Raw genomic sequence first — 11,559 nt, forward strand, 5'->3', positions numbered from 1 at the left:
CCACCTTAGGTGTACGTGGCTGGCGCCTTAGCCGGTTGAGCTATAGGCGCCGAGCCCTATGATAAAGTTTAATGTATAAATTGGGCATTGAAAGAGATTAACAACAACAGTAATATTGGTTTCTCTTTCACTCTTTCGAAATATCTTACTGTGCCATACTCATCTATTTTTGGATTGAGGTTGACTGAGGGAAACTGAAACCTTAGAATGTGAAACTGAGGAAAGGAGAACCACAGGGGGAGGGGATACCACACAAGCATGGTCTGATTTTTCTCAAACTCTGAGATGCTGGCAGTGTCATCATCACTATCTGCGTCACCATCACTGTATTCCTCACTGCCACCACAGCCATTTCCATTTCACTCGTGAGGACGCTGAGATTTAGGTGAAATAACTACCCAAGATTGCACTGTGAATGAGTGGTGTAGTCCCGAGTGCACCCTGCGGGGACCCGTCTACACAGTCCCAGTCCTAAAAACCAAATCAGCGTGAAACCATTCTCAGATCCTCCCGCATAGCCAGGCCTAATCCACGGCCGTTCTTCCCATGACAGAAAGCAGCGGCCCCTTCTGAGATTCTGTCGTGTTTTTCACCATGTTCTGTTTTACACTTGGGTGCTCATCATCTCTCCTTCCGCTCCACCGAGGATCTGTTGAAGCCTGAGTTTATGGCATATCTGTATCTCCACCTTGATTTGTTTTTCGTCAGGGTTTATTACGTATAGACTGGCTTAACATCGTACCTTGCTAGCCATATTCAGCCAGTCACTGTTTTGGGGTTTTAGTTGATATTTTTCTTTTTCTTTCTTTCTTTTTTTTTTTTTTTGAGACAGAGTCTCAAGCTGTCACCCTGGGTAGAGCACTGTGGCATCACAGCTCACAGCAACCTCCAACTCCTGGGCTCAAGCGATTCTCCTGTCTCTGCCTCCCAAGTAGCTGGGACGAAAGGCGCCCACCACAACACCTGGCTACTTTTTTTTTTTGTTTGGTTGCATCCATCATTGTTGTTTGGCAGCCCTGGGCTGGATTCGAACCTACCAGCTCATGCGCATGGGGCTGGTGCCTTAGCTGCTTGAGCCACAGGCACCAAGCCAAGTTTATATTTTTCAAAATCTTAGAATACTTCTGTTAAAATGCCAGTATTTTAGCTGAAAGTATTAACAGCCTAAGTAATAGCATGCATTTCTACCTTCCCTTTACATGCTAACAACTCTGTCTCTGGTTTAGTAGAATTGTGGGATTGCTCAGTTTGGACAAGTCATATTTTAGAAATGCTGTAGCTTGTAGGTCATGCAAACAAAAGTCCTAGTTTTGCTGCCTGTCTCAGCCATGAGAGAGTTACTGATCTCTTGTTCTTCTGTTTCCTTTCTGTTAGATGGAGAAGATAATGCCTACTTGTCAGGATTATGAAACAGATTAAATGGGATAATAGAGGCAAAGAGCCTGAGTACCTGAGACACATTAGACCACCAATAATTGGCTCTTCCTGTTGGTTTTGACCTTTAACTTTGATTCTCGCTGGACTCTGACCTTCAATTTTGAATTCTGTTTACTTGCTTTTTCAACTCTGAACTGTTTTTTCACTTTATTTACTTTTTTTTTTTTCCTTAATGGGAAAGAGTCTCTACACCATCCAGCCTGGAGTGCAGTGGCATAATCATAGTTCACTGTAATCTTGAATTCCTGGGCTCAAGTAATCCTCCCACTTTAGCCTCCCAAATAGCTAGGACTATAGGCACATGACATGCCTGGCTAATTTAAAGAAATTTTTGTAGAGACAGGATCTTGCTATGTCGCCCAAGCTGGTTTTGAACTCTTGGATTCAAGGAATCCTCCAAAGTGCCTCCTGCTTTGGTCTCCCATAGTGCTGGGGTTACACTGTGAACTGCTGTACCTGCCCTAATTTATTTTCTCATTCAAAAGATCACTGAGAGTAAATGGTAGAGTCAGGATTAGAACCCAGCTAGTCCAGTTCCAGAAGCCAACTAGTAAATCCTTGCCCTATAGTAGCTCATTAAATTCATTGTGCTGTCCAACCATTAGTTGCAATCCATTTCAATTCCTCACTTTTTATAGAGAAAAGTCAGGGCTCTAGGGAGGAGGAAAAATGAAATTTTTTGGAAGGGTATAGAGTTTCTGTTTTGCAAGATAAAAAATTCTAGAGATGTGTTGCTCAACAGTGTGAATGTAGTTCTAAACACTGCTGAACTGTAAACTTAAAGGTGGCTAAGTGTAAATTTTATATTATTAGGTCATTAGATCTGAAACATCCAATTTCAAATCCAAATTTAGTTTATTATATCACAAACAGACACAGTACAATTAATCAAAATATGTGCCTAAAATACTGCCACATTTCTGCCATTTGAACAGAAGCGTGTGTGCCAGCAGTGATGAAGCGTGGAGAGTGAGTGGCCAGGAAATCACAAAAGGCGTTTTCCGCAGCTTGTTGAGAATTGAATATTTTTCCTAACAAGAAGTGATCCAAAGCCTGGAAGAGAGTCAGTTGGTGTAAGGCCTGGTGAATATGGTGGATGACAGAGAGTTCTCAAGTCTAGCTTTAGAGCAGCGTTTATGCGACAGTGTTGTCTTGCAAGAGGATTGGCCTGTCTCTGTTGACCAATCTTGCTACTTAATTGAAAGCATCCTTATCATTTTGTCATACTGGTTGCATTTGACATCCTCTGACCAGGTTTCAGAAAGCTATAGTTGATAATGCACTGGACTACCAGATATTGTTAGCTTTAAAATTTTTTAAATTTCAGATTAATATGAGGGTACAATTGATTAGGTTACATTGTTTGCATATTTTAGGTAAAGTAGTTGCAGTTGGACCTTCACCCCCATTAGCTTTTTTGGATGAATGTTCGGTTTTGGACTGTACTCGGGACTTCATCATTATCGAGCCATTGTACTGAATGCACCCACAGGTTGAGAACTGCTGCTCTAAAACAAAATTTGAAAGATAACCACAAGTCACAGTAATGTGGGTTTGAAAGAATGAGGATGTATGTTCACAATTAAAAAAAAAAACAAAAACAAGTCTCAAAGATATTCACTGTCAAACTTAGTGCTTAAGAAAATCAGACACTTCATACTTAACAACCCGATGTGTGTTTCCTACCACGATTTATATCTGTCTTCTCACCTCAGCCTCCCAAAGAAACTGGGAGTCCAGGTGTGGGCCACCACACCTGCCTAATTTAAAACCTTTTTTTTTTTTTTTTTATTTGTAGAAGCAGAGTGTCACTTTTGTTATTGTGGCTAATCTGGAACTCTTAGCCTCAAGCGATCTTCTTATTCTGGCCTCCCAAAGCTGAAGGATTATCACCATGGCAGCCCTAAATTTTTAAACAACTAATTACCTCTTCTTTTGGGTTCCTGTAACACTTTTGTATCTCTATTATTTAAGTGCTCTAGAAGATTGTTTAAGCCATTTCTCTTGTGACATACTTTCCCCTGGTTCTATAACACTAATTACAAAGTCCATGTTCATTTTTCTTTCTTAGCAAGTGGTTATGTAATAGAAGCTTCCTCTTATAAAATCTGGTGATTTAATCCTTGTGAGTTTTAATTTAGAGATTATGAGGACAAAGGTGTGTTATATAAGCCGTATTTGACGGTATTCACTTTCACTCCTGCATGGTGGTTTAATCACTGTGGGTTTCTCAGTCTGAGCCTTGAGGATGTCGGGGTAAAAAAAGGAGGATGTTTTACAAGTCTGCATTATTACCATGAGCCCAGGAGAGGAGCTGGTATCAGAAAACCCTTTATGCGTTGGACATAAGTTTATTTCGTTCTAATTGGTTTGAGTACCTTCCTTCTATTCTGTGTTGTATATGGTGATTAGTAGTATCTGCAGTTGTATCTTTAGACATACAGGCTATCATAGCCTCTCCTTAGCCATAATTGATTTCTTCACAAAGCACTCTGAAATTTGAATTTTCTATTGCAGTTTATTTGGTTTAATTATTATACCATCTATTGTCAAAAGATTATAAGATGGGAGGCACTTTTGAAAGCAGTACATGTCTCTGTGATAGAGACATGCGTATAGCAGTCTTGGAGCCCAGGGAGCGCGTATGTCTTCTTGGAGTAGTTGGGAGAAGGTTCTAGCACTAAATGACATTTGAATTGATTCTTGAAGTTTGCCAGGTTAAGAGTAGAAGGAAAGGAACATTCTTAACAGAAAGACTACTAAATTATCTTAGGAACTTGTGTGTCATTGCCACTGGTCGGCCCAGGACAGGTTGGTCTCTGGTCCTGGCTTATTTAGGTTCTGGACCCAGACAGTTCTCCCTCAGGAACAATTGCTCTTATTTGCCTGAGGGCTATTTACTTTAGCAGAAAGGGGTGGGGGAGAGACAGAAAGACAGACAGATAGACTGACTTTGAGGATGAAGCAGTCTTAGAATAAATCTTGACAGTCTTTAGCAGAGCTTAGTAATCTTCAGCAGAGAGACACCCTGCTGGCATTGTTTAAGCAGGAGAGGAGACAGAGTTAGAGTAAGTGGTCCAGGATACAGTGCGCACTCCAGACCGCCTTCTCCTCAAGCTTCTTAAAGACACAGTTCTGTGGCTCTTAACACCACAGGTGTAGAGACTGCCAATTCACTAATACTGTGCTCTCTCATGCTTGTTACCAGAGCTAAATCCCTCCCCATGCCCTTTTCACTAAGGTGTTCCATTATTGAGCTACTGGTGTTACTTATAACTCTCACTCCTCCTAGCCATAGGCTATATGGGCTGCTACACTTGTGCAATCTTGAAAACAGATAATTAACATCCACTGAACTTCCAACTCAATATCATCTGTCTTCAGTGGGACTTTGGCAGGTACTTGGGGGCAGCAACTTCATGACTGAATTCTTTTAGATGCTTACAGTGTGGACATTCTGGCATATGGTCAGAGCCCAGTAAATGCTGGAGGGATCCATGCAGGAAAGGAAGGGAGGGAGAGCCATGTCACAGATCTGTGTCACAGGTGTCACTAAGCATGGGTACAGCAGAGTTGTCACTTTCTAAGGAAAACTTGGAAATGGATTTACATTTTCAGCCAAATAGAATGGTTCATTTTTAGAAAGGCAGCAAATGGACCTGCCAATATTTTTTCTCAGAAAAGAACTTGAACTTCTATGAATTACCTGCACAAACATTTAGCTTGGACTCCAGAGTCCTGTCCTGTACAGTACAAGAAGAATGAGTTCATTCTAAGGAAGTTTAAATGCATTCTAAGGAAGTTATTAGTAGCTAATCACAGCATCCCTGAACTTTAGCCCAGCCTCTGTGGAGTGTCTAGTTTTAAACAGAGCTGCTTCCTTGGGGTCCCTGTAGAATTATTAAGCTAACAGTGTGTGTATGCCTGAGCACCACAGAGCCTTGACATATGGAAAGGGTTATTTTAGATGCTTGGTGAATGGTTTACCAAGTGTAGTATTATTAGTTTTGATGTATCAATGTTGAACTTCTTGTAACAATAACTAGTCAGCAGGCTCAGAAAAATTCAAGCCTCTTCTTGTTCAGAGAACGCAGGCCTTCTTTCTGACCTCCAGAATCTTGCATCTCCCTACCTGCTTGACTGTTCTCTTGCCTCATAGCTATCTCAGACCTAAATGGGGCCACTGAACAATCTTATTCTTCATCACCTCTAGATTTATGCTGCCTTCGGCTCTGTGCCCTTCTTGTTAAAAGTCCCACTATTCATTAACCTAGTGACTCAGACCAGAAACAAGGTACTATTTTTTTTGCCCTTTTAGTTTTGCTTAATATTTCTGACATCTATGCATTTTTCTTCACTGTTATACCATCAGTCTCATCCCAGCCTCCATCATTCACTTCAACTGCTGCGCTGGCCTCCCACCTTTCACCTGTGCTATTTCCAGTCAGTTGTGCACATAGCACATACAGTGTAAAATAACTTCCTCATGCTATCTCCCTGCTTAGAAGCCTTCTGTGGGTTCAGGTGGCACTAAATACATTGATGCTGGCCTGCATGTCTGGACATGTGTGCTCTGGCTTTGATTCATCTTTCCCTCATTCTTTTCCTTTTACTTTCTCTCTTGCTGCGCTGGCTTGTAGAGCTTTTAGCTCTCTGGATGCCCTCAGCGCTTTCCTGCCTCGCAGCTATTCTGTTCCCTGCTCCCTGTGCCTTTGTCTGCTCTTTACCTGGCTGACTCCTCATTTTGTTAGGACTCACATCGTTACTTTTTCCTGAGAGGTCTTTGAAGGCCATTTATACTAAATCTGCCCTCTGATAACCTCTCTCCAGACTTCCCAGAGTTTTAAGAGCACTGTTTATTTCTTACGTGTCTCCTCATCGTAATGAAATGCTCCGTGGGGACCATGCCTGTTGGTTTCCCATCGTACCCCCAGCGTGTTGCACGGTGCTAGTACAAGGGCAGCACTTCATAAATGTTTGTTGAATGAGAGACTTTAATCAAAATACACGTAGTCTAGAAGGAGCAGTAAAAACTGGGCTGGCATGTGATTCCTGTAGCAGTGTTGGCAGAGTGCTTCCATAGGGGTGTCCAGCAGAGTACAAAAAGAGCTCTCAAATTATTTGCCATCTTGCTTTGCTGCAAAGAAAGCTTCAGAGTTTGTCTGGGGGCGGGGGGGGGGTGTTAACAGGGTAAGTTCAGGTTCTGTTTTTGTTCCTGTAAAGGTGTGCAACCTTGAGCAAATTAACCAAGTTCTCCCAGGTCTATTAACACATATATGGGGAAAATAATATCTATGTCATGTGCTTATTATGGAGATTAAATGGGATTGTATATGCAAAGGGTGTAATACAGAGCTTGGCACCTTGAAGGAGTTCAGGCATTCTTTTTCTTATTGCCTTTTTATCTCAAAGGATTAATGAGGACTCGGGAGGAAAACTCATTTAACTTATCTCATGATCATATTGTTCTCATTTAATGCATAATCATATACAGGGGCAGGAACTTGAGGGTCAAAACCAGTTTAAGAGAAAAAAACTCCATGTCTCGAGTGCCAATAAGCAAGGGTGGACTGGCTATTTGACAGTAAATAACATTAGACTTCCTCAGAAAGGTATGCATGCGATTCTCCTTTGCCTCATCCCAGGGCTTGTTGATTAACATTGTTAAACTGTGATCACTAATAATTACAGGTAGTTATTTTCCATCGTGGTTAAAGTAGATATTCCTTAGAGATAGGCCATAGGAATACGATTTCCCATTTTAGGTATTTCTATACCTAAAAAGCACTGGCAGTACCATTGAAAACTGTGGAGTCTAGAGTTCTTTATAATTGTCAGCTTTGAGGGTAATTAAAGAAGTTGAATATTCTGAAGACAGAATATTGTAAAATCCGATGAGTTAGACTTCATAGGTGGTAGATGTACTCAAGCCATTCTAATCTGGATGTTAGATGGAGTTTAAGGGAAATGCTCGAGTTAAATCTATCAACATCACCAAAGACCAATTCTCTCTGCCATTGAATCAGAATAGTTCACTCACCCCTTTCACTATCACATTTGTTTCACATGGGACAGTAACCACGGCAAGGGGAATTCTTTCTCTCTAAGCCAAGTCCTTCAGAGAGCTGGGGCTTGAGCACTGAGCGTTTAAGATGTCTGTATTTGTCTACTCAAATATTGACCCAGATGAGGAGCTGCATTGTTTATTTAGGGCTAGGTATGAGTTAGAACGTTGATGCCACAGGATGGACAGGATGATTAATAGACATCATACATTATTCAGCTGCTTAGCTCAGTTGTTTGGAGCATGGGAATGTTGGGGCGGGGGGAGTGCCAGAGGAACAGATCTGAATTCCTCCTGGGGCTCACTTACTGTGTCATGTTCTGTCACCAAAGATCTCACCTCATACCCCAGCCAAGGATCTTAAAAACAGGCATGTTGGTCATTTGGAACATTAGACTCATGACATGTGCATGTACCTGGGCAAAATTCCTGGCCCAAACTGTTGAAGGTGTGCTGAGTTAATGTGGCGGGCGGGGCGGGGGCATGTAAGTACTGATGTCTAGATGCCTGGACAGCTCAGCTCCTGGTCAGCTTCTCACTGCAAACTCAACTTCGTAAATCAGTATAGCTAAGCTGAGAGTTGTGGTCACAAATGTTAATAACACATGTGCTGAAGGAATACTGTCGTCTCGCACTGGGGACAACAAACAGTTGTGTCATTGTCATGTTTTTATCTTTAAAAAAATTTTGTTCTTTTATTCCGTGGTTGTTTACCAAAGTGAGTCAAAATTAAATCTATCAGTGGTTTTGGTTATTGAGCTTTTTTTTTTTTTTTTGGCCAGGGCTGGGTTTGAACCCATCACCTCCAGCATATGGGGCTGGTGCCCTATTCCTTTGAGCTATAGGCGCTACCTGGTTATTGAGTTTTTTAGTGTTTTCTGTTCTATGTCTGTTGCGGCTACAGTGCTTGAAAAAGAAAGACGGCTGATACCTTATGAACAACCACTTCTGACCTTTGCCTTGAGTAGAAAGGGAGCTTGCTAAGAGACAAAGCATCACCTTTGCTGAGCTGCAGGTCTGAATGTTCAAAGCAGACGTCTCAGACATCCCAACATAGAACTTCAGAGTTCCCCTTTTCCCATTTAAGCAATTTGATGTCTATGACTTCTGTAGGCTCTTTGGGCTTAATGAGACAATATGAATGGAAAGAAGGTCAGAAAGAACCACAGTAGCAGTATTTGGTCTGCCTGTGAATTACCCCTTAGCAGCCTGTTGTGGAATCTAACAAATCATTTTTTTCTCTCTGTTTTTTGTTAACAGAATGCTATGAACCTACCTCCTGACAAAGCCAGGTTACTACGACAGTATGACAATGAGAAAAAATGGGAACTGATTTGTGATCAGGTAAGAAACAGCAATGCTTTTATCAAGGAAACAGTGAAAGGAGAGAGGCAGATTTCTCTCCTCAACGTGCCGGGCTTCCTCCAGGAGCTGCATGGATGTCTGTCTGCAAGTCTTTGTTTCCTGTCTCTTAACTCCAAAGGAAAAGCTAGTAAACGACTTCTTATTTCATTATTTTAGTTCTCTTCATTTTCAAACATTTTCCAGTGAAATCTGCTGGGGAATCTGGTGAAGAGAGTAAACCCAAATTCCGACGGTCCATTTCTCTGTTTGCCTTCCTAGCAATGTGTGCTGCTTCAAACCCGCGGGTTGCCTAATTGGCTATCCCAGTCACACAGGGTAAAGTGTGTTTTTGTCGGAAGGTGAAAAATCATTTCAGATTTTAGGAACTCTCCAGCTGTCATTAACTCATAATACCAAATTCAGACTTTTCAGAGAGCGATAAAATAAAAAGTGACATTTCCCACTTTCTTTCTCTCCGCCTTCCACATTCTATACTGCAGTGATCTGCTGGTGAGACTTTGAAGTGTCTTCTTCCAGCTTTTTTATCTTGTTTTTAAAAAACAAAATATGATCATATCCATACTCACACACTCTTCCACATGTTCATACACATGCCAGCGTATATGTCTCTGCCTCATTCTTTTTAGCACCTGTGGTATTCTGTGGTAATTGGTAATAATTTTTGTCTTATTTATTTATTTATTTATTTTTTGAGACAGAGTCTTATTTTGTCACCCTCAGTAGAGTGCAGTGGAGTCACAGCTCACAGAAATCTCAAACTCTTGGGTTCAAGTGATTCTCTGGTCTCAGCCTCCCAACTAGCTGGGACTACAGGTGCCTGCCACTCACCTCAGCCTCCCAAAGTGCTAAGATTACAGGCACGAGCCACCACGCCCAGCTTAGTTTTTCTCTTTTTAGTAGAGACCAGGCTTGCTCAGACTGGTCTCAAACTCCAAAACTCAGGCAATCTACCCGCCTTGGCCTCCCAGAGTTCAGGGATTACAGGTGTAGCGTACTCTGTTACAAAGCTAAGTACAGGATAGTTGTTATAATCCTTGGAAGGGCCACTGTCTGAAGTGTATTAGCTCTTTTATTTTGTCCCATGAGCTTTGTGGTGGTCGTGAACTCACACCTGCTGCCACCTTGAAAGTTTCTGTAATTACTTCCAGCACAGTTTACACAGGGTCTCTGCAGCAGGATAAATGTGCCAAGGGACCAGAGGGATTTTTCTGTTCCCTATAGGTAGACGGTTCGCTTAAAGCTTCTGAAGCACTCATGTTGTTTTCACCTAGGTTCCTAAACTAAAACAGTCCTGGCATGGTGGTAAATTCACCATCTTTTCTCCTCTGTGCCTGAGCACTAAGAGTAGGTAAAAATGGAAGAAGAAGTTTACTGCTTAGTGACTGTGATGCCAAAGAGAAAAAGGGATTGTTGACCTTATCTTCTCTCTCGAGACTTCATTTTTAATGAGTGATGTCTAAACCTAATATTGCAAGGAGAAATGATTTTATGTAATAGCAAGGAAACACCTAATACCGATAATTAACGTAAAGGAAAGTTGATCATACAAATTGCAGGAGATAGAACATTTTTTTCTTTTTTCTTTTGTAATTGAGTATGGACATTTCAATTTATACACAATTCTTAACATATGTACCCCAAATCTAAAAAGCCATTTATTGTAATTCTTTTCAAAAGTTATTCCAGTGACTTTCCAGCTTAAAATTTGGAGGCAGATTTTCCTTAAGAGGACATCAAGTACCAGTATCTCCAAACGTTGATAAGCTGTCACATACGTCCCACCAGTTCACAGTGTATCACCGTATACATACACTGCATACTCACATTTTCAGTCTCTCACATTAACAAAGCTGATAGGAAAACAGGACTAAACCAGAACAAAGACAGTGCAGAGTGTACAGGGCGTACCCAAGTCTGACGGGGGAGAGCCACGATCAAGGGAGTGGTTTTCTTTAGGAAACAATTCTACTAACAAACAACATGGGAATAGAATTTAAAACAGTCAAGATATTAAATGCAGGACTGGGATTCCTTATATTGCCATTCAGTATGCTTTGTATTATAGGATATAAAAACTAACGACCCATCTATGGAATGTTAAGTGACACCCAAGATAGTAAAAGCCTCCCATAATTCAGCATCCATGCTGTTTTCTGGTTGTACCAAAAAAGAAAATTCAAGGCATGAGAGAAGAGAACAGAGGCAAAGCCCTCCTTCTTTCCGTCCCCGCTTCTTTCCTTCCCTTTCCCCTTTCCTCCCCCTTCCTTCCCTCTCCCTTCCTGCCCTTCCCCTTCCCTTCCTGCCCTTCCCCTTTCTTCCTTCCCCCTTCCCTTCCCCCTTCCTGCCCTTCCCCTTCCTGCCCTTCCCCCTTCCCTTCCTGCCCTTCCCCTTTCTTCCTTCCTTTCCCCCTTCCTTCCCTTCTTTCCTTTCCTTCTTCCTTCCTTGCCTCCCTCCGCTCCCTCATGGTCTTCTCTCTCTCTTTTCTTCTCTTCCTTTCCTTTCCCTTCACTTTCCCTTCCCTCCCCTGTCCTCCCCTCCCCTGTCCTCCCTCCTGTCCTGTCTCTTCCCCCTCCCCTCTTCTCCTCTTCCCTCCTCTCCTGTCTTCTCCTCTCCTCTGCTCCTCCCCTCCTCTGTTCTTCTCCTCCCTCTTCCCTTCCCCTACTTCCCCCTTTCCCCTCCTCTCCCCTTCCCCT

The 11,559-nt window shown here is 42.1% G+C and overlaps 1 protein-coding gene across 4 annotated transcripts in view; it reads left to right on the plus strand.

The window, feature by feature from the left end:
• Positions 1-11,559, plus strand: part of FMNL2 (formin like 2) — a 323,617-nt gene that overhangs the window by 181,744 nt on the left and 130,314 nt on the right. For all 4 annotated transcript variants that reach the window (XM_023516789.1, XM_023516791.1, XM_012808972.2 and 1 more), the window contains exon 2: positions 8,762-8,845. In XM_023516789.1, coding sequence (XP_023372557.1) covers positions 8,762-8,845 — 84 coding nt within the window. The remainder of the gene's footprint in view (positions 1-8,761; positions 8,846-11,559) is intronic.

The sequence above is a fragment of the Otolemur garnettii genome, unplaced genomic scaffold (assembly GCF_000181295.1).
Source record: "Otolemur garnettii isolate 467f Iridium unplaced genomic scaffold, OtoGar3 scaffold00098, whole genome shotgun sequence".
NCBI lineage: Eukaryota > Metazoa > Chordata > Mammalia > Primates > Galagidae > Otolemur > Otolemur garnettii.